The 24,491-nt window shown below is 40.0% G+C and overlaps 1 protein-coding gene and 1 long non-coding RNA gene across 2 annotated transcripts; both read left to right on the top strand.

Annotated features, from left to right (window-relative positions):
• The first annotated feature begins 1,965 nt into the window (after nucleotides 1-1,965).
• Nucleotides 1,966-10,719, top strand: si:dkey-75a21.2 (uncharacterized protein LOC794385 homolog). The gene is given in 6 exon segments (XM_051954727.1): nucleotides 1,966-1,986; nucleotides 5,457-5,615; nucleotides 5,758-5,882; nucleotides 5,971-6,062; nucleotides 6,065-6,239; nucleotides 10,545-10,719. Coding segments are annotated over 6 exon segments (747 nt in total).
• A 4,709-nt stretch (nucleotides 10,720-15,428) lies between these two features.
• On the top strand, nucleotides 15,429-21,495 carry LOC127535943 (uncharacterized). The gene is made up of 3 exons (XR_007944876.1): nucleotides 15,429-15,549; nucleotides 18,410-18,718; nucleotides 19,553-21,495. It is a non-coding gene; the product is annotated as an uncharacterized LOC127535943 (long non-coding RNA).
• Nucleotides 21,496-24,491: the final 2,996 nt, after the last annotated feature.

A 24,491-nucleotide genomic window follows, 5' to 3' on the forward strand; every position in this document is an offset into this window, starting at 1 on the left:
CAAAGTTGTTTTGACATCTAACCTGTGTTGTACTCTTGTGAATTTGCCTGCTTAGTGTGGCTCTGTTGGTGAGACAGCTGTCAGTCAACACTGGTGCAGACCTACCAACTGGTTTGAAGTGGACTGAAAATGGACTCTGGTGTAGTTTAAAGGCAAACAAACCCAACATATTATTGTATGATGCTACTTCCTACTTCCAGCATAGATTGAAAAGCTAAATCATTTATACATCTATGTGCTGTTTGTGCACTTCGAAGTTATCTGTAAGCTATGTCAGTGCTTATCATTTGGTAACCATGGCAACACGTGCGCATCTGCATATTAGACAGTGAAATATGCAAGATTTTGAATATAAATATAAATGTATCATTAATAGAGCAGTAAATAAGCACCTGCTGTGTAAAAATACAGAGGAAAATGTACAACACTATGTGTGTGTACTGTAACTACAGCTTCTCTGTTCTATGTTTTGGTAGCTGTTCTAGCTCCATGTGTATGTTAGTGCATATGAGACCCGCCCTTTGAAACGGTTGGCTTCCTTGTGTGTATGTGCTGACCCGCAACACCATTTTTGAACAGTTAAAGTGCATCCCAGCTTTAGCCAGTACCCCTGAAAAGCAACAAGTTTAAACACATTTTATTTATGTAATTTGTCTAATTTATGTGCCCTTGTTTAATTGCAGTTCCATACGACAGTCTCTACTGCTGTACTCTGCTGTTCCACTCGTATCCGTTCTGCACATGTGGGATCCACATGTGGGATCCACTCCAGCCTGTTGAACCATGGCAGACGGCTGAATTGAAGATAGTGTTACATCCATTTATTGTGTTCTGTAATGCAAACAGGATTGTAGTTGGATTATTATTTTTGTTTTGCTCTCATGTACACAACTTTTCTGGTTGTAAATGAAAGTACAGGTTAGGAGAGTGGTGAGGGAGTTGTTTTGGCCTGAGGTGCTGGTGTTTCAGGGAACATACAGTGATTGAATTACACACAGCAACAGTTTGTTTGTATTAAAAACAATTCAATCAATCACTGATCATCTCAGCATGATTCTTTACTACCTCCAGCTGTTTGTAATGACACAACGTGGAGTCTGTTCGGAGCCTACGATAAACATAGAACAACAATGGCCAGTAATAACCAGTTATTTCTTTATGAACTCAGTGTGCCACCAGAAAACATAAAAATGCACAGAGGAACCTTTGAAGTAAATTTGATTTTCCCACATGGGTCCTGATGATGTACTGATAATGCAGAATGACAGCCTAATTAGTAAGTCTGTGTAAAATTTACTTTTCAAACAAATGAAGTCTGTATAACAGAAAGTGTATTAACAATAGGATGAGAACCAAAATGCAGCAATGTGTGATTGTTGTCCCCTTGGTAAAGGTCAAAAGATCCAAACTAAAGAAAAGAGTGCATAAAAACGAGGGTATTGGTCTTCTGCCATCAGGATTCTGGTGTGACCTACAGGCAAATAGACTGATTATGGAGGGTGTTGTAGCGAAACTCCAAAAGTGATCTTATGATATGAGATCTATTTAAGCAAAGTATGTTATTGAATATATATTTATATAAACTAAAAATAAAAGTGGGAATTTTCCCTGATTAGCCAGTCAAAAGCAGTTAACACTGTGAATGTTGAGCTGATATTCTTCTCTAAGTTCTGTGACAGTTTATTAGGTCTGTTTAAAACTGTTTGTCATTTTCACATGTAGTCTGTTAAACTGTTCAAACACCTGTTAAAATTCAAGTTTACTCATCTCAATCCTTTTAAAAAGAAAATGAATAAATTTTAGGTAATTGTGTTATTTTGTAATGTGTAAGTCTGTGAGAGCCTGGCTAAACTACAATCCTGTTTAAAACCTGTTCTGTTTGGGGACTCCTCATTTTGTATTTGCTGTTGTGTGTAACTGCAGATCTCTTGGGAACAATTCAGTGTTTCCCCTATTATATGACCGATGAGGCGGGCCGCCTCGCTGGTATAGGCCACCGCCTCATTACAATTTTGCCGACATTGCTGACTCACTGGTCCGTGCCAAAAAAAAAAAAAAAGTAATGCTAAATATTAGAAAGCATTGACACATAAGTCCGGTATATTCGCCGCTGAAATTAACAAGCCAGAATGGCAGCTTTTTCTTGCCGTGGCTGAGGCACATCCCCATTGGTCGGTAAAACTCAGTTCTCGTATGACATCCCGCGAGATCGTGTTTCAACAACCTGTCCTCCAATTCATACGACCGCAACGGTCGTTTGCACCGTGCACCGGAATACGACCTATGCGGTCGTATGAACGTTTGCGCCCCTACGGGGAAAACGAACGCATTACGGGATTTAATTCGCGAAACGGCTTTTCTGTCGCAAAACGGCTTTTTTCTCACTTTCCCAACACGTTTTTAGGGTTATGGTTAAGGTTAGGGTTAGGGATAGGGACAGGGATAGTGTTAGATAAAAGTTTGTTCATGATGACGTTTCACCTGCGACTCCAGAGTGTCGATATTTACTCAACCGCCAGAGGTCGCATAGTCAAAACGTAACACTGGGTCGTAATACGGGCGTGTACAGATGACCTATGTGGTCGTTTTTGGTTTGAGGACAGGCTCTGTTTCAAATGTCGGTCGTTCTGACTGGCGAACGTTCCTAGCGTTAAAAAGCATGGCGGACAAGAAGTGGCAGCGCTCCATCGTTTCGTTTTTCGGGGCTAAAAGCAGGTGTGTATCACAGACATATGTCAAATTAAGTATCAAAACTATCGCATGTCATCAAAATAAAGTGAGCAACGCAGTGTAGGCATCAATCTCGCTTCCTTTACTGAGTTTGCTTACTGTTTTGTTGTCCGCGGCGATACAAATTGACAGTGACTGCAAAAATGGCTCCCGTTAAAACATTTAGGCACGACAAAACCCGTTCTCACGAACGAGACAAATGATTTCAACGGAATATAAAGTTCCTAGTTTCTTTTGATAAAATGATTTATAGAGTGCCCAAAATTATATCATTCAATGGCAAAAAAAATTCTGTGTTCAAATTCTAGTTCTGTGTTCAAAAAGGTAACAGTTTTGAAAACAGAACTAACTCCTTCTGAAAACCAGCCGTTAACCCAGAGTTGAAGTTTTCTTTCACATTTTTAAGTAAAATTAAGGTCATGACATAACCTTTTTATGATAAACTAGAAAAGCACTCGGAGAGCGCATACCTCCGCCATGCCGTGTGTGTGTGTGTGTGTGTGTGTGTGTGTGTGTGTGTGTGTGTGTGTGTGTGTGTGTGTGTGTGTGTGTGTGTGTGTGTGTGTGTGTGTGTGTGTGAGTGTCTGTTAACAGCATAACTCAAAAAGTCATGGATTTTCACCGAATTTTACAGAATGTCCGGAAGAGCAAGAGTAACAATCGATTAGATTTTGGAGGTGATCCGGATCACCGTCTGGATCCAGGATTTTTTTGAAGGTCGAAGGACAATTGAGAGATGGCCACCAGGTGATCCGAATCACCTCCAAAATCTAATCGATTGTTACTCTTGCTCTTCCGGACATTCTGTAAAAATTTGGTGAAAATCCGTCCATGATTTTTTGAGTTATGCTGTTAACAGACAAACAGAGACACACACACACACACACACACACACACACACACACACACACACACACGGACAGACAAACAAACTCCGGTGATTACATAACCTCCTGGCGGAGGTAATAAAATGAAGTGGGAAATTGGTACCTAACATGTAGTCGTTTTTAGAAAAAAAGTAAAAGTCACCACTTGATTCCAGATTCAGGTCCTTTGTCATCTTTTTCAAATTTGTAATAAGAACTGATGTGGCATTTTGGAATGGCTCGTGGAAATCTGACCAGAATATAATAGACTGGACTAGTTGACATGTTTTGATCGCAAGGACAAGTGGGTTTATATTTGTCATATTTTCTCCCTACTAATTTTTAGAAAAGAAACATGAAAATTTTATTTAATTTAGTTTTTGGAAATGGCTACAAATACAACAAAATGTGCTCCAAATTGTGCCAGAATGCCCCATTTTGCATCTTGATTTTCAAAATTTTCGGCCCTTGCCTACACCCCACCACCTCACAGCCATTTCAACCCAGGGGAAACACTGCAATTGACAAAACTGGAAATCGAACCCATGTTGTACACGTTTCTTTAAAATGTAAAGCAAAACGTTAACATCAAAATGATAATTCCAGTTTAGCAATGAGTGAGAAGTTGAATGTCCAAAAAATGGTGATGGATGTCCCAATGCTCCAAAGAGCTTCTTGCAATGTCAGGAATGTTTGTCTTTCACAGTCTTCAAGTGCCTCACATATGTTCAGAGGAGCTGAGTTCAGGAGACTGTGAAGGAAAGCCCATGCTTACTTTTCATCTGCCTGATTGTGGTTTGGATGCGACCGATTCAGTTTTCACCAACTCCTCTAGAGCTACTTGCTCTGTCCCCTTAGAAACCTTCAGTCTGATGCTGAGAAAGCTCCTCTTTGCTCAGAATAACAATTTGTCTTCTGTCACTTTCACTTAGTTCTGACGCCATGTTTTCTTCGATCAGAACGCCGCTTAGTCAGCAATGTTCCGCTGGAGGCTTTAGGCACAGTCATATTTATGTATAACAGGTGAACAATGGCTGCAGGCTGATTTAGTTAAACAAGACTCTAATGATCAAACACACCTCAGTGTCATTTGAATGCTGCTTCAGTGGAATGATGCAGCTCAGGGAAATATGACCTTTGTGTATATGTACCTTTTGAAACATGGACATTGCAACAGATGTGGTTCAATTTGATGAATACCAGAATCATGTGATTACTACATGTTTTATGTGAAATTATACCTTCCTTTGTGAATTTCAGGCTTTGTGGCTACTAGATAACATGGAAAATAATATCACACAGGTCACTCCAAGAATCTCCTTCCCACAGACAGTTAATAGAAAGTCTTGTCAAACCGAACACTGGGAGTTTGTGTTTATGTGGTGTCAGTGTGTTTGCAGCCATGGTTGGTAATCCTTTCCATTCTCCATCAACTCCCTCCCCTTCCTCTCTCTTTCTCTCTCTTTTTCTCTCTCTCACACACTCTTTCCAGCTGCCGTTCACAGATGTCTGCTGACTCCGTTTGATGTGAGAAAGTGCAGCCGACTGTCTCTGCATCCGCTTGACTCGATACTGAAGTCATTTTCACATTATTATGCCTCTAATACAGAGTGTCTGTTGGTGTGTGTGTGTGTGTGTGTGTGTGTGTGTGTGTGTGTGTGTGTGTGTGTGTGTGTGTGTGTTCTTGTACTTACTATGTTGAGAGGGCTGCCGTGAGTTTCTAACCAACACAGTGAGAACATTTTTGAGAAGTGAGGACATTTTGGCCGGTCCTCACTTTGTCATGCTTTAAATCAGCTCCTAAGACCATACAGAAGCTACCCTGTGATTTTCACAAAAAGTCATGTGTGCTCCTATCAGCCTTTGGAAGGCACAAATTTCAGGGCAAATCTCTGTGCTCAGCTTGCTAGTGAGGATGAGGTGCAGTGGTGGTTAGGAAACTTTCAGAAGTCCTCAGGCTTGACCTGGAGGAAGTCAAAAACCTATCCTGATGAAGGGAGAGGCTCAAACAAGTACAGGGTTAGTACTACACAGTAAACCGTCCACATCTCCTTAACACTGAGTATACCCTTTTGTTAATAATATTTATGAATTTCATCCTTATGTTCTAGTTATAAAATAACACCATTTCCCATATTTGTATTAATTGCTTTATCTGTAGGTGGACTTAAGATGTCAGCATAACACCAGAGGAAGTGCTTGCAAGATGACAAAAAACACCTCCTGCACTGCCACCATGTACCTAGTCCTGAAAAGGCAGTGTTTCAGTAAAGGGAGAAAGTCAAGGTTAGTACTTTTTTATTACAATGACTGTTGGACTGTTTTTGTAGAATCTGGTGTGTGGACTAATTAACGTACATCAATTTCATGTTAGGTCAGAAGATCCACATATTGCAAAGGGATTCTTTCTCAAAATAAATCTTCGAAATGAGCACAACCATCGGGTGTCATGTGCTGAATCACTAAAAACAGGGATGTTTGCCAGGACACCTGTGACAAACTACTGGCCCTGTTCCAGAGTGGGCACTCTCCCTCATCAGCCCTTGACACTCTTAAATTTGACCTGCAGGAGCAAGAGGGAGAAAACTACATTTACGCTGCTGCAGATCGCTCTGTTTGCCCCGATCTCCAGTTCTGCTACAGGTTGGTAGGATGGGGTGGACATATTAGAAATTTAAAAACTAAAAAAAAAATTAGTAAAATACATACCCATTAAGATTGTATGGAGCCTATTCAAAACTCTGCCTCCTACTCAGCCCCAGATCCACATACTGTCACAGCACTGGTCTCGCACTGACATGTAGATACTGTATATCATCACTTTAAGCAATGATATTTAAAGATGATGAGTGGTTTCTGGACTGGTTTAAAGGAACCAAAAGTATCCACATTCCAACATCCTGTAAATGGCAATTCACCTTAATGGTGATTTAGTTTTTTTTATATCAAGTGGGGGTGATTCTTGTACTGATTAAGGAAAATCAATTTCTAAATAGGCATTCTAAAATTTTGATTTTGTCAGCCCCCCTAACCACCATATTTCATCCTCTCTCTCTCCACCCCCCACCCCCTCACCACAGGTTCTATTAGAAGCTTTTTTTTAAAAAAAAGTGTATGGAGCAGCATCAGGGGAGGAAATGCTAAATGATCTAGAGAAACAGCTGCAAATATACAATGAAGAGCAGGGAGAGGTCAGCGCTAAGATGGCAAGGACTGAAGACAACCAGCTGATCATTGCCATATGCACATCACTTATGAAGAGGGTCCACAGCCACATCCAGCAAAGTGGAGAGATGGTGTTCGTTGATTCATCAGGAAACTCTGATAGACAAAATCACCGCATCTTCCTCCTCATGACCCACTCTACTGCAGGTGGACTGCCACTGGGGGTTCTCATCACCACCTCAGAGAACCAGGCCACCATCACAGCTGCCCTGAAGCTACTAAACAGCATCCTGTCGAGAGCGAGATTTTTTGGACGTCAGGATGAAGGTCCCCGAGTCATACTGACTGATGACTGCCTGGCCTTGCGACAGTCCCTCAGTGCGGTCTATCCAGGCACTACCCTCATCCTGTGTGTGTTCCACTTACTGCAGGCTATGTGAAGATGGCTGTGGAACTCCCACAATGGGGTCGCCAAAGATCATCGCTCTCACTTAATGAGCTCTTTCAGACGCATTGTGTATGCAGGCACTCTATCCTCCCTGGAAGACAGCTACACAGTTCTGGCGGAAGACCCTACAGCCCAGAAGTACCCAAAGTTCCTTCGACATCTGGTTGAGATCTTCAAGAGAAGAGATGAGTGGGCCATCTGCCTCCAGTCAGAACTACCCACAAGAGGACACCACACTAACAACTATGTGGAGAGTGCTATGTGCATTCTGAAAGAGAAGGTCCTCTATCGACTGAAGGCATACAATGTCACACAGCTGGTTAACTTTGTCACCACCAGAATGGAGGAATATTACATCCGGCGTCTCACTGACATTGCCAACAACAGAAAGAAGCAGGTGAAACACATCCCTCATGATGATGTTGACTGTGAGGCAGTTGTTCAGGTATGAATTGCACAGCTTCAAACATATACATGAAAGCCAAAATAAACATACCAATCTGTTTCATTATATTAATAATCCAATGAGATAACTAGACTATAACTATAACTACAATATGAAAAAGCTCCTAATGAAAATTGGCAGGTGTCAGGTTCTAATTAAAGTTTTCATTTTGTTAGTCTGACACGAGTATGGGTGTTTTCCTTTTCAGCAAAATACTTTCATATTAAGAGTCCATAATTTCACATGCACTGAAAGGTGGACAACTGTAATTGGAGAAGCAATAACCTCACCTTAAAGAAAGCTCAGAAAAATTTATCAGCATAAGAACAGAAATATAATGACCATACCAACCTCACTTCCCACTTGTTTGCTGAACTTATACTCCTCTGTAGACCTGTATGAATTTCTTTTACAACTGGAACTGGCTTTTTGCATGTTGATACAGGAGGATCAAATGAACTACATTGTTCCAAGTTCAGCTGGTAATGACAAATATCTTGTGAATATGGTGATTGGCTACTGTTCCTGTCCACTTGGAATCTCTGGTGGACCATGCAAGCATCAGAGTGCTGTGGCAAGCAAGTTTGGTGTGCATGACAGTTCCCCCCACATTTCGACACCTGCGATGAGGAAGCTATATTATGAGATTGACACTGGTGAGTTACACCTACCTGTATGTTTAATGAAAAATATTAAAGCCTAACTCTTTGCTCAAAAGTAGTGTATGAGTACCCATTTTTATTTATGTTTGTCTCTTTGTAGTGTAGCTAAAGTCCAAATGTTTTTAACAGGAAAGGACATATCTGATGACTGGTTCCAAACCTTGGCACTACCTCACTCTCCTGCTGACAGCACAACTGGACACTCCGGTGAGTTAAACTATAGGCCTACTGTCATAATTTGCAACGCACACAACAATATAGTCTTCTTTAAATAAACTGACTGAAGACTTTTTTCAGATCTTATCCTTCATGTAAGTGAGGATAAGATGAGAATCAAATCTGCATTTGTTTACAACAAATCATAACTGTATACAGATTGATAGTTGCCTATCTGTTTCTGTGTCTTCTGTATCTAGACAATGAATGTACATTTGGAGAGCTAATTGACCTGGAGCACACAGGATCACACCCAAGCACATATAAGCCATCTAAGCTTCTCACGCACACATAGAAAATGCACAACTTTGGGACACAGCCTACTTATCCAGAAAAGGAGCACAGTACACGTTTGTCACCGACAATAATCTCAGTTGAAAAAGCCTTGTTGATACCTGCTTCTGTCACAGCTTACTTCTGTCATACTAAAATTATTTGGTACTCTACTTCAGTTTTTTAAAATGTTAATGCTCAAGAAAAATATCAACCTCAATCTAGACCTACTCTACTAAACTGTGTTGATCATGCAATCCTCATGATTTCATTGTTCATATAAACTAAACTAAATAATTCTAAATCTATTATCATTTAGAAGGTGATCCAATTCCCACAGAGTGTCCTCCAGATGAGACCAACTCAGGTCTGTACACAGGCTTTATCATAAATGAGTTACATGGGAATTAATTTTCCTTTGTTTACAACTATATGCCTGTTTGTCCAACCATCTGTAGTAAGCATATACACTGAAGAGCCCTTGGACTGTGGACTGGTTCCTGTTGAGACTGACTCAGGTAAAGACAACCAACCATGGATACACTATTAAAACATTCTTATAACAGTGTTGTTGGCGTGGCGTGGCGTGGCGTGGCGTGGCGTGGCGTGGCGTGGCGTGGCGTGGCGTGACGTGACGTGACGTGACGTGACGTGACGTGACGTGACGTGACGTGATCTGTAAGATGATTTATTGTCTGGTGATTTATTGAAGCCGAGCTGTCTTAGGAACCAACACGGTCTCACGGGGATTCGTGAAACTGTTACGTAAATTTTTTGTTTCTTTTTCGTGCGCACCAACACGATTTCGTCATGTTTTTCGTGCCGCTCACCACGAAATGTTTTTCGTGTTGCTCACAACGAAACCCGCTGTGGTAATCACAGCTGAAAGTGGTTTATACCAGCGGATTCATGACGATCTAAGCTGTCCATCGGCGTATACTGCTTGTGTGATCGCGTTTGCGGCCGCCGGCCGCCGGACATTCTTGAAATTCCTATGCAAATTGGGAAAAAAAAAAAAAAAAAAAAAAAAAAAAAAAAAAGGTAAGTGTACCACCGGGTTATGGTTATGGTTAGGGTTATGGTTAGGGACGATGTCATGCAAAATATAGCGTTGGATTCGCCATGGTTTTACATTAAAAATATAATACACACATTCGTTTGAAATACGTTCTGGGTGGCACGAAAAGTCCGCCGTTTAAAATACATTGGTGCGCATTTCGTGGTGAGCGGCACGAAAAACATGACGAAATCGTGTTGGTGCGCACGAAACCGAAACTAAAACTTACGTGACAGTTTCACGAATCCTCGTGAGATCGGGCTGTAGGAACATAGGTACAGGATACTTCACTTGTCTGTAAAATGAATGTTTCAAAAGTATGTCAGTGTCAGCAGAATTATGTTTATAATTCAGATTTACAATCACCATGGATTTTTAGTAATAATATAAACAACTTGTCAAGTCATTCCTCTGATGCAATCTGTTTTTTAATGTTACTTTAAGGAACATCTGGGCTTGAGGAGTTGATGCAGTGTTTTGACTTACTACAAAAGAAGCTGCGAGATGACCCAAGCTTCCAAGCACCTGTGGCAGTCTTCGTCTCCATCTTCAAAACAATAAAAACAGACAGTTCCCTGCTGTCAGCTCTCTCAACTTTTGGCAAGAGCCCAGTCATCAGAGCCAGGGGCTACTTTCCATCAACTACCCAAATTGGGGTACAACCCACTGCTGTAGCCTGGAGAAAGGTGGGGCTAGGTGGGAGAAGGGCTCTGTCATCACTGCGGCCCACAAAGGCATCAGCAAGGGAGCACCCATATTACAAAACAGGGAGAAAGAGGAGTGCTCCTCACTGTCTTGCTCACTGTGTGCAGGAGAACATGTCACTAGGTGGAACACACAAGTTTAGCTGTGTTTAATTCATTAAAGGTTTGTTTATTTTAATGCACTGTTATTAATATGTTGTGTAAAATGTTTGTTAAAGCTTTATTAGAACAGGGTCACGTGCAGTGTTGCCAACTTAGTGACTTTCTCGCTAAATCTAACAACTTTTCAAAGCTCCTAGCGACTTTTTTTTTGTCAAAAGCGACTAGCGACAAATCTAGCGACTTTTTCTGCCGTTTTGGAGGCTCTAATAGGAAAACTCGGCTCATTCTGCAGTTACTGTCCTCAACAAGCAGCAGGTGCTGCTGTGAGCTTCTCTTCCTCCCAGAGCACAGGCTGTCAGTCCAGTAACCCAGCATTCCACGGCCAGACGGCAGATGAATCGCGCATGCGCAAAGTCACTACAGATCCCATCCAGACTTACGGAGCCATACTAAACGAAAATGTTTCTTCACTGTCATACTAAAATAAACCACAGCATTTAGCCTCTAGTACAAAAACATATTTTGGGTGTTTTATATTCACTTTTTGGTCTCTTCCACAACGTTGATTACAATTACATGCAAACTGGGAAATATGCAAATTAGGCGATGACGTCATTTAGCGACTTCTAGCGACTTTTAGGACAGCCAACAGCGACTTTCCTTACTGAGGAGTTGGCAACAGTGGTCACGTGAATAAAAAGTTTTGCGATTTGTAATAGTAGTGCTGATTTCAACCCCCAAATCGTTGTCCGTGAAAAAGTCAGATAGTGATGATTGACTTTTCCACAGACAACGATGACCCCAGCACACTGATGGTAAAATATTTCTTGTAACTTTATTAGAACTTGATAAAAGGTTCTTGAATGAATGGACTTTAATACACTGTTAATACACAAAATACATTTATTTTTAATACAGTGTTATATAATGTGTTTACATCATTAAATACTGATGTTCAAATTCCACAAACCCACATATTTATATGACATTATGCATTGTAGAAAAGAGAACAGCAGATGACTGACATGGCAGGCTCCGCACGCAGATTCACCTCGAATCACGGAAGCGCCTTCATCACTCGAATTACCAGCCAATTACGAAGCGCGTTCATCACTCGGATTACCAGCCAATCACGAGGCGCCTTCATCAGCCAGCTCATTAATATTTATGAGATTCCCAGATCTATCCTACGAAAAAAAATATCGCATGCTCCACAGCACCAATCTCAACATATGCCAACACCTATTTCCAGGAAAGTGCTACCTGAGCACTTCAAAATAAAAGTTGGCTAAAAGCTGATAGACAAAATAAAAGAGGGAAATTAGTAGCTCATATTTTAGTTCATGTAAAAGCCTCTCCACTCATTGGCATTAAAAACAAAGTAGTTAAAATACATTTTAAACTCAGAAAAGTTGACTAATGCACCTTTAACATGTGAAATAGCCTGACCCCAGGAAAATGTTGATAATTCACCATTTTAAAATGATGATTCATTTTAACAGTTTTGGTTGACACAAAGACATGAAGGCCATAAATAGGTGACCATGAAAATTTGATGTTAGGCCTAAATTAATATGTTATTTTACATGGTGTTGTTGTCAGAGGACCCCTTTCAAACATTAGTTGTATATATTATTTATTTATTAGATTTGGTTCAAAATTCATGCTTTTGATTCTATTTTATACTTGCATGTTTCACCTTGCTTACTACTAAGGTTTAGGCTATAAAAATGCTTTGCAGTGTTCTTACTGTTCTATACTTGCACATATAAACTAATGTACCAAATATTTCACAGCACAAATGTCCATCAGCTGTGGAGCTTACAGTACTAATTTCACATGCACATATTATCTGTGTGTGCTGCTGCCCACCAACATAAGGTGTTTTTTTTGTTTGTTTGTTTGTTTTATGTTTGTGGAAAGAAAATTTTGGTCTCTATGCATCTTAAAATTCAATTTAGATCATGATAATCATGCATGCCACTGAATCCCCTGACCAAAATCTTGATAGGCCTGATGGAAACAAGTCGACTTTGGTTTTGGAGAAGTCCTAAGCACCTCTGCAAATACAGATGGGTGAAAATTAAAGGAAAATCAATGTATATGCAGCCATCCTGGGCCAACAGAACAGCTTCACAGTATACACACGTTTTGTTGTTGGTACCCCTCAGTTAAAGAAGGAAAAACCCACAATTCTCATTGAAATCACTTGAAACTCACAAAAGTAACAATAAATAAAAAATTTTGAAAATTAAATAATCAAAATCAGCCATCACTTTTGAATTGTTGATTAACATAATTATTTAAAAAACAAACTAATGAAATAGGGCTGGACAAAAATGATGGTACCCATAACTTAATATTTTGTTGCACAACCTTTTGAGGCAATCACTGCAATTAAACGATTTCTGTATTTGTCAATGAGCGTTCTGCAGCTGTCAACAGGTATTTTGGCCCACTCCTCATGAGCAAACAGCTCCAGTTGTCTCAGGTTTGATGGGTGTCTTCTCCAAATGGCATGTTTCAGCTCCTTCCACATATGTTCAATGGGATTCAGATCTGGGCTCATAGAAGGCCACTTTAGAATAGTCCAACGCTTTTCTCTCAGCCATTCTTGGGTGTTTTTGGCTGTGTGTTTTGGATCGTTGTCCTGTTGGAAGACCCATGACCTGCGACTGAGACCAAGCTTTCTGACACTAGGCAGCACATTTCTCTCCAGAATGCCTTGATAGTCTTCAGATTTCATCGTACCTTGCACACTTTCAAGACACCCTGTGCCAGATGCAGCAAAGCAGCCCCAAAACATTACTGAGCCTCCTCCATGTTTCACCGTAGGGACAGTGTTCTTTTCTTCGTATGCTTGGTTTTTGAGTCTATGAACATAGAGTTGATGTGCCTTACCAAAAAGCTCCAGTTTGGTCTCATCTGTCCAAAGGACATTCTCCCAGAAGCTTTGTGGCTTGTCAACATGCATTTTTGCAAATTCCAGTCTCGCTTTTTTATGAGTTTTTTTCAGCAGTGGTGTCCTCCTTGGTCGTCTCCCATGAAGTCCACTTTGGCTCAAACAACGACGAATGGTGCGATCTGACACTGATGTACCTTGGCCTTGGAGTTCACCTTTAATTTCTTTGGAGGTTGCTCTGGGCTCTTTGGATACAATTCGAACGATCCGTCTCTTCAATTTGTCATCAATTTTCCTCTTGCGGCCACGTCCAGGGAGGTTGGCTACTGTCCCGTGGGTCTTGAACTTCTGAATAATATGAGCCACTGTTGTCACAGGAACTTCAAGCTGTTTAGAGATGGTCTTATAGCCTTTACCTTTAAGATGTTTGTCTATAATTTTTTTTCGGATGCCCTGGGACAATTCTCTCCTTCGCTTTCTGTTGTCCATGTTCAGTGTGGTACACACCTTTTCACCAAACAGCAGGGTGACTACTTGTCTCCCTTTAAATAGGCAGACTGACTGATTATGAGTTTGGAAACACCTGTGATGTCAATTAAATGACACACCTGAGTTAATCATGTCACTCTGGTCAAATAGTTTTCAATCTTTTATAGAGGTACCATCATTTTTGTCCAGGCCTGTTTCATTAGTTTGTTTTTTTAAATAATTATGTTAATCAACAATTCAAAAGTAATGGCTGTTTTTGATTATTTAATTTTCAATAAATTTTTATTTATTGTTACTTTTGTGAGTTTCAAGTGATTTCAGTGAGAATTGTGGGTTTTTCCTTCTTTAACTGAGGGGTACCAACAATTTTGTCCACGTGTGTATGGAAGTCTGCAGGACAGATAAACATTCTCCTTAAGACTTCTCCTCAGTAACACAAACTTTTATTTAAGTAACTTAATTGACTTATTTACTCAGAGAATCTAACAATCTGCATTTAATATGTTTCTCCACTCATTTATCATTATTTTTTTGAAATTTGTATTTAAATTTCCTCAGTAAATAAATCAATAAGCTAAATATTTTGATGTGTATTATTTAATTATGTGTCCCTTTGTACAGTTTTAGGATTTGTGTAAAATTCTCATGCTGTTTTAAGTGAAATTTAAAAAGACGTGGCCATGAAAGGGCAAATGAAGTTTTAAGATGAGTTTTCAGGGTCAGAGCTGCTCCTGTGTGCTCACCCCCTCCCCCCATGCTGATGGCTCGTTCACCAATTATCCAATCAGAGGTGGAGAAGCGAGGTGAAGAGGTCAGCTCGCTGAGACCTGCCCGAGCACCTCTGCAAATACAGATGGGTGAAAATAAAGGAAAATCAATGTGTATGCAGCCACTCTGGGCCTTCACAGTATATGGAAGTCTACAGGACAGATAAACATTCTCCTTAAGATTTTTCCTCAGTAACACAAACTTTTATTGAAGTAACTTCACTGACTCATTTACTCAGAGAATCTAATAATCTGAATTTAATATGTTTCTCCACTCATTTATAATTCTTTTTAAAATTTGTACTTAAATTTCCTCAGTAAATGAATCAAGAAGCTACATGTTTTATTCTGAATTTTTAAATTAGGTGTCACTTTTTATAGTTTTAGGATTTGTGTGAAATTCTGATGCTGTTTTAGGTGAAATTTAACAAGACATGGCCATGAAAGGGTTAATGAAGTTTTAGGGTGAGTTTTCAGGGTCAGAGCTGCTCCTGTGTGCTCACCCCCTCCCCCCATGCTGATGGCTCGTTCACCAATTATCCAATCAGAGGTGGAGAAGCGAGGTGAAGATGTCAGCTCGCTGGGACTTGCCTGAGCACCTCCCACTGGAATGCACCTCCTCTGACTCTGATATGCGCATTTAACATGGAGAGATTTAAAAGAGGACTTGGAACTTTGCGGAATCACCACCGAAAGTGTGAAGAGAGATTTGAAAATGCTTGGGTAAGTAATTTTTTTCTTTGCACTTGAAATGATTTTAAGGTTCCTTTGTGTAGTTTAATGAGATGTAATGACAGTGACAGTGTAGAATTTGTTCAAAATACCTATGTTAGGTTGCTCAGGCTGCTGTGTGTTTATTTAGTTTATTTATTTAGTTTATTTAGACAAAATAAAAACAATGCAGTAAATGGAGGCTGAGAGATAACTTGTGGCTGTGGATTATGTGAGGAACATGCAGACAACATGAGGAGAGTTGCACCTCCTCCTGTTAAAGCCCCGATGAGTTTACCAGGCTAACTAAAGTACCTGCAGCCAAAATAATGTCTGGTTGCTAATATATCTGAGCTAATATATGAACTAACTTCAAGCCAGTGTTACTGCTCAGTCTGCTGTATTATAAAAGGCTGGTTCAGTCTGACTAGAGACCAGGTTCTCCCATGAAAAGTTAAAAAATGATTGAGGCTGACTACAGGCTAACGTTAGCAGTGTTTTGTGTTGTTAGCATCAGGTTGTAGCTTCACAGCTCCTCAGAAACATGCAGAGTTTTATTATTAACATTTTAACTTGTCTGTCCTGCTGTTGGATTGAAATGTATCTGAATAGGCATAACCTGTAGCTGCTGTAACATCCACAGTCTGCAGGTTTATTAATTTATTTGTAATAATGATTGATTTGTTTTCACTCACTGGCTGTCATTGTTAAAGCTCCATAGCAACTGTACACCTGACATAGCGCACATGACCCAGTCAGACTTTTTTTAGATTACACAGCAATTTGTTTGGAAGATTTCTGTGTCTGATTTCTGAGCTCTGAGGCATGTACAGTGGGTACAATAAGTATTTGAACACCCACTTAGAAATCATGGAGGGGTCTGAAATTTTCATTGTAGGTGCATGTCCACTGTGAGAGACATAATCTAAAAAAAAATCCAGAAATCACAGTGTATGATTTTTTTTAAACAATTTATTTGTATGATACTGCTGCAAATAAGTATTTGAACACCTGAGAAAATCAATGTTAATATTTGGTACAGTAGCCTTTGTTTGCAATCACAGAGGTCAAACGTTTTCTGTAATCTTTCATCAGGTTTGCACACACTGCAGCAGGGATTTTGCCCCACTCCTCCACACAGATCTTTTCAAGATCAGTCAGGTTGCTGGGCTGTCACTGAGAAACACGGAGTTTGAGCTCCCTCTAAAGATTTTCTATTGGGTTTAGGTCTGGAGACTGGCTAGGCCACTCCAGAACCTTGATATGCTTCTTACAAAGCCACTCCTTGGTTATCCTGGCTGTGTGCTTCGGGTTATTGTCATGTTGGAAGACCCAGCCACGACACATCTTTAATTCTCTAACTGAGGGAAGGAGGTTGTTCCCCAAAATCTGGCAATACATGGCCCCGGTCATCCTCTCCTTAATACAGTGCAGTCCCATGTGCAGAAAAACACCCCCAAAGCATGATGCTACCACCCCCATGCTTCACAGTAGGGATGATGTTCTTGGGAGGGTACTCCTCATTCTTCTTCCTCCAAACACGACGAGTGGAATTAAGACCAAAAAGTTCCATTTTGGTCTCATCTGACCACATGACTTTCTCCTATGACTCCTCTGGATCATTCAAATGGTCATTGGCAAACTTAAGACGGGCCTGAACATGTGCTGGTTTAAGCAGGGGAACCTTCCGTACCATGCATGATTTTAAACCATGACGTCTTAGTGCATTACCAACAGTAACCTTGAAAAGGTTACTGTTGGTAATGCACTTTTCAGCTCTTTTCAGGTCATTGACTTCCTCCCATGTAGTTCTTGGCTGATTCCTCACCTTTCTTAGGATCATTGAGACCCCACGAGGTGAGATCTTGCATGGAGGCCCAGTCCGAGGGAGATTGACAGTCATGTTTAGCCTCTTCCATTTTCTAATAATTGTTCAAACAGTGGATCTTTTTTCACCAAGCTGCTTGGCAATTGCCCCGTAACACTTTCCAGCCTTGTGGAGGTCTACAATTCTGTCTCTGATGCCTTTGGACAGCTCTTTGGTCTTGGCCATGTCAGTAGTTGGAGTCTTACTGACTGTATGGGGTGGACAGTTGTTTTTATGCAGCTAACGACCTCAAACAGGTGCTTCTAATATAGGAGGAGAAGTGGAGTGGAGGCGGACTTTTTAAAGGCAACTAACAGGTCTTTGAGGCTCACAATTCTAGCTAATAGACAGGCATTCAAATACTTATTTGCAGCAGCATCATACAAATAAATTGTTAAAAAATCATATACTGATTTCTGGATTTTTATTTATTTATTTTTTTAGATCATGTCTCTCACAGTGGACATGCACCTACGATGAAAATTTCAGACCCCTCCATGATTTCTAAGTGGGAGAACTTGCAAAATTGCAGGGTGTTCAAATACTTACTGTACCCAGTGTAGGCTTAGTTGTTCAATCATTAGTGTGATTTTAATGGTAATATAGTAGTTAGGCAAGTACAACCTAAAACGGTCTGATCAAACTGTCTGACATGTTCTGGAAAAATGCATGCAAACAAATTTGTTTCCACAAAGAATTATAAGCCTTACTGAATGAGAGAAAAAATGAATATAATGTGACTAAAATGTTAGATTGTTTCCTTTAATAAAATTTGACTGAAATGTTTAAAATGTTTAGACAGTCATATGTAGGTTGAAGTCCAGCAAGAATAAACATGCCATATGTTGTTTAGACAGTGATACTCAGGTAATTTTCACAGGTAGGTAGATGTAGAGGTGTAGTCCTTTCTTTGGCAATGTAAAGGTTTCGTACTGAATCATGCACTAATGTGTCTGCATAATTGATCATTTCTCCTGTTTTTCCCTCTTTTGCCCTACTGTGAAGGCCAAAAAGGACCACTGCCCCTCATCAGGTGAACATACACCTCTCAAAGGGAGGCATGGGGATAAACCTGATAAAGCCTGTTACCCCCATCAGCACCATCACCATCCAGAGAAGATGAGGTGCTCACTGAGGGGTCTCTGTAATCCAGCCACAGTGGATCTGAGGCAGACTACAAACCTCCATCATCCAGTGAAGATGAGGTGCTTGCACAGGAGTCCCAGTCATCCTGTCACAGTGCACCAGAGAAGCACCGTAGTCATTTATCATCCAGTGATACTGAGATCGGGTACTTCACCAGTACTTTCCATGGTAGCGGTACACAAAAACACATACATACATGGTGTATGTCCATTCACCAGGGCTTTTTACTGCAATCTTTCATAGCATCTTTCTCAGCTTTCCACAGAAGAGAATAAGAGTAATTATATCAGTAATTAAAAAATACTTAAACACTAACCACAATTCTGAACACTCCTGGGCTCTGCGTCTATGTGCAGGATGCTGCAGCCTGACAGACAGCTGCCTGCCAACATCCCCCACACATGGTCTGATCTGAGAGAGATCTCTCTCATGAATTAAAAGTAATGAAAATGGATCAGGAACAAATGCCTTAGTCAGAAAGGAAGTTTGTGATAAAATGTGAAAGAACTGATTAGTAATTCCTCTACTTACACAGATCTCCTTTTCTCTTTGTCCAGTGCATTTGCTTACATGAGAAAAGCCTCTCATTCTAAATAAGAGCCAGAGTGAGTGGCTTCTGCCTATTTACCTATGGCTTTATGTTAGTTTATGAAAAACTAGCTAAAATAAACAGAACAAAAGAAAGGGTTGTTTATTTCCTGCAAAGTACAAGTAAATTTGAGTATTTCAGATTTGTTTTTAAATTTGTGACTTGTTCATCACAATAATAGGCTGTGAGTAATGATGATTAATCACACCTTCTAATTTGATTAAGAAAAATTTTCATTTGGCAGCTCTAATTAAGATTTCTGTCTGTTTGAGCTCACAGTTGAAATTCTGCCACCATCCATGCTTGAGCATGTTTGTTAAAAAAAATTTCTTGACTGAGTTGAAGCTTTTCTGTACATGTAGAGTTTTTCTTCCATCCATCCCATTCTCTATACACCGCTTTATCCTCACTAGGGTCGCGGAGGGTGCTGGAGCCTATCCCAGCTGACTTGGGCGAAGGCAGGGGACACCCAGGACAGGTCGCAGGGCTACATTTACAGACACACAATCACTCTCGCATTCGCACCTACGGGCAATTTGGAGTAACCAATTAACCTCAGCATATTTTTGGACTGTGGAAGGCAGCTGGAGTGCCCAGAGAAAACCCACGCATGCACAGGGAGAACATGCAAACTCCATGCAGAAAGATCCCAGGTCCACCCCTGGGTTTGAACCAGGGATCTTCTTGCTACCAGGTGAAAGTGCTAACCAGTACACCACCGTGCAGCCTTTTTGAAGAAACAAAATTTGCATATTAGCAGATTTCCCAGCATGCACTATTTGGAAGATAGAAGTCTAAGTGGAAACTTGCTGTCCATCTTAATTCCATGATAAATTCAATAATGTTTATTTCTTTGCATAATATTGTAACAGTGTGAACCATGAGAACAGTTGGAATGTAGTTCTTGACTCCACTACATTGAGTTTATCTTTATCTTTTCTTTTCTACATATGCTGTGATTAGCCTTGTAAGTTGCCTTTCTAGTGATGACATGTCATACAAAAGTAAAATGGGGAAAAAAGTATCAGGAATGGTTGTCAGTGGGACAAAACAGTTTATTTAACCTAAGTAACCCAGCTTAAGAAACTAAAGATACTAAGTTTGGCAATGTTTTTGCTGCTATTTCTGAGCTGAATTAACTTGAAATGTTTTGTTCAGTGTTAAAAATGGGAAATGAATATTGTGGGAGTCTGTTAAATGTCCACCCACACTTATTCATATCCAATGCTAACATTTTCAGAATTCTCGCAGATAATCTTTACATGGGAGCTAAATGGTTAGCATGCATAGTCTACATTCCCAGGACTTCATTACTTTGACCGTCCCCTCAGCGTTTAGAAAAGCAGATTTTTCTTACTCTGCCTCACAACCTGGAATCCAGTACAGTAGAGTCTGAAGCTGTCCGATTTAATTCCCCTTGTGGACTTTAGATGTCTCTTAAATACTACGGAAATATCACCTTTTAGGACTTGTTCTTGGTGTTTTTGCTCTTTATTTTTATTGCTTGGCACGTTTGCACATCCATTTTGATGTCTATGTTGTGTTTTGTCATGACCTGTCTGTAACTCACTGTTGTATTCTATATTGTCTACTACTAGTAGTACAGGTCCCATAGTATTATTTGTCAGTGACTCAATGTTATTTCTTATGTTATTTGAGGACAGGTTCTCTTGAGATTGAGACCCTTGGCCTCAATGAGATTACCTGTAGAAATAAAGGTAAATATAAAAAAGAAAATGCGGTTCAGACTTGTGCCTTGTTGAAAGCATTACAGAAACATTACTCCAAACTCGTAAGATTGCTGTTGTGAGCCAACAAGTTCAGATGGCATCCGATTAACGGGAAGGAGTTCATGTCTGAATGGGGCTTTAGTTCCTCTATTTACTTCTGAACAACTCTCTACTCCAAAAACACTGCAGCCACATAATTTTGCAGAGACAGTTCTGTGACATAACCACCCACCAATGAAAGAAAAATCTGTCATCTTCCGCTTCATGACTGCACCTTTCATAACTTTGATACCTCAGTGAGCTTTAGTGTTTGCAGAAGCTACAAAAGTACCACAGCTGTCAAATAATACTAACTGCCCCATTTTATCATTACAACGTAAGAAACAACACAGAGTTTTATGACCCAAGCACTCCTTGCAAACACACATGCACCTTTCTAAAAATGAGGTATTTTCAGCCTCCAGAACTTTGGTAAATAAGAGGGGTTTTTTTTCTCCCCAGACAGCACCTTTGTTATTCAAACTCCTTCAGTTTTCCTTTGTAACAGGTTCAGCCATGATGGATTGGACAGCCATATATCAATATAATCGCCTAGTGCAGTTTTCCTTCTTTTGGAGTACAAAATAGTCAGACTTGATATGAAAAAAAATCCACCTGAAAGCATTCCTTCAAAAAAAAAAAAAAAAGAGTGACGTGAATGAGGCATTTAAAACCTTTTCAAAGCAGCTTATTGCTTTCATATGGCAACGATTCAGGCCAGATTTTCTCTTAAACTATAGGAATCTTTACAGCGGAGTGCTAAATTATGTTTTTGAGGAAAAGGAAGAAAACAGTGTTTCTGCAGAGGCTTTACAAAAGGTAATGTGAACTTGTATATCTCCCGGGGCTGTTAATCAATGTTAAAAGCTTGTTCATGTTTCATGCATTGAATTACACTGTCTGTCAAAGCAGGGGCTGAATGGCCGTTTTTGTATTGTGACAGTTATTTTGTGACTCTATGGGGACATAAGCATAAAAGGTATCACAGACACTATTCAGCAGCAGCAATAAAATACACCATGAGCCTTTTAAATTGTGGCTTTTTTGTCGTGCATACTTATTATACAAAGAAAAATTAATCTGAATATTTGTAACTGTGTCTTAAATGAGTCTATGTTGGAAAATGTTTCATCTGCAAAACCAGGTCTTTAACCTTTTCATTCAGTTTGTAGTTTTATAGTACCAAAATCTGTCTATTCCTGTTAAAAGGACTATTTAATGTTATTTTTGCCCTGACCAGTGTTTCATACAGTTACAGGTATTAAGAATGTACTGACCTGCCATGGACTAAGTTGACCATGGTAGTCTCCAAACACTTGGATGATCAGTGGCCTCAGTGCAATCAAATTTACATCCATGTCTGTACACACTTATGTTTTGACCTTTGAACTCCAAAATCTAATTAGTTCATCCTTGCTCCAAAATGAAGGTCTGCACTAAGTTTGAGGAATTTGCCTCCAGGGGTTCAAGAGATATCACAATCAGGAGATTGTAATGAAAAGATGGATGGACAGACAACCTGAACAAGCGAATCCTTGCAGCCTTAGCTATCACCAGTAGAAATGTAATTGTTATAAACCTATTGTTGGTCCAAAATATGTTGCATGAAGTCTGACAAATTGCTCCAAGTGAGAAATGGCTAAAGGCTACAAGTTTGGCAGAAATCAAATCTGGGAGTGTGGCGATAGAAATAAGAGCTTATCAGACCTTGTAGCTCCTCATCTCTGCTGGAAGCTACAGACTTGATACTGCATTAGTTGCTGCTACAATGTCATCCTAAAACCCACCTAACCCTGTTGTTGGATTGCATGATTCACCTCATTTTGACAATTGTCAATGCAGGGGGCTAGAGTCTGTCCCAGCTGACTTAGGGCGAAGACAGGGGACACCTGGACAGGTACCAGTCTGTCACAGGTCTGCACATAGAGACAAACAATCAATAAACAATTTAAAGTCATTAGCCTCAGCATGTTTTTGGACTGTGTCAGGAAGCCAGAGTACCAACACATGCACAGGAAGAACATGTAAACTCCATGCAGAAAGAGCCCAGGAAGGCGGGATGTGAACCAGGGATCTTAGATGATCATCTTGATAATGAAAGAATGAATAATAATTCAAATGGCAGCAAACTACACCAATAAGCCTCACTTAAACCGAGATTTGATTGTCTATAGAATTAACAGAGCCTGAGTAACCAACAGCTTCATTATTATCCATCCATTATCTATACCCGCTAAATCCTCATTAGAGTAGAGGTGGGACTGGAGTCTATCCCAGCTGACTTGGGGTGAAGGCAGTGTTCACCCTGGACAGGTCACCAGTCTATCACAGGGTTACACATAGAATCAAACATACTGAATTTCCCTTCGGGGATGAATAAGTAATTCTGATTCTGGAAAAAACAATCACTCTCATATTCACACCTACAGACAATTAGAATCACCAATTAACTTCAGCATGTTTTGGACTGTGAAAGGAAGCCAGAGAGCCCGGCAAACACACACATTCACAGAAAGAACATGCAAACTCCATGGAAAAGGTCCCAGGAAGGTGGGACATGAACTGGGGATCTTCTAGCTTCAGGCGACAATGCTAACCACCAACTCACTGTGCAGCCCAACTTAATTATTAGCAAGCAGTTAATGACATTCATTTAAATTTCTGACCAAAACAAACAAGCCTCCTGAGCCGCCAAAACTATTTTAAAGGTGCGTTGGAGTAGTTGTCTTCATTTCCATTTGTTGTCCGTGTCAAGCTCAGCACCCCAGCACAGAATGATGCACAAATTAGCCCCAGGGCCAATGATGCATGCTTGCTATGATATAAGGAAATTGGCTGCTCCAACATATTCATTGATTTGGAGCAATCACACAAACATATTCCTCAGCTGGAAGAGCTCTCCATCTTAAATGTCACACTACAGTAATCAGTTTCAATGCTTCTGATTATGTTTACTGAGAGCATGTTTCCCAGCGAAGTACATGAAGCCTTAAAATACAGAAAAAGAAGAGAACATGAAAATGTTTCTACTCACTTTTAGCTCTGCACAGAGAGATTTACACACTGACTGACTGACTGGGCACAAACAGAATTTTTTATTCCTCTCATTTCTTCACAGACAAACAAATCGGCAGCAGCCACTCATGCTGAAAAGATCTTCTCTCAAATTTCATGTTTCACAGGTTTTCTATTTGATTTAACATAGTTGGTGTGCTTTAATTTAGAGAAGAGACTAAGGTTAAGTATTGTTTAGACACTCAGCAGTTTAAATGGAAGAACTGTTGAGATGAAATGAGTTACTATGAAAAGTCAGTTGTCATGACAACAGTAGCGGGATCATAAATATCTTATTCCATTAGTGCAACCACATCATGAGGAAACTCTACATTAAAACCGTATAGATGATAGAAAGAGCTTTTTTTTGCATACAAGACAATGAACATCTTTTTGTTGCTGAAACAAATAATTAGCACATGAAAGTGTTCTTGTATCCAGAACACCACCTACATTTTAAAGCTTGTACTTGAATCTAAAATTATAGTCAGTGTCCAGTAGCAAAATCAAAGAGATCAATGCCTTCTGC

This window comes from Acanthochromis polyacanthus, chromosome 10 (assembly GCF_021347895.1).
Source record: "Acanthochromis polyacanthus isolate Apoly-LR-REF ecotype Palm Island chromosome 10, KAUST_Apoly_ChrSc, whole genome shotgun sequence".
Taxonomy (NCBI): Eukaryota; Metazoa; Chordata; class Actinopteri; family Pomacentridae; genus Acanthochromis; species Acanthochromis polyacanthus.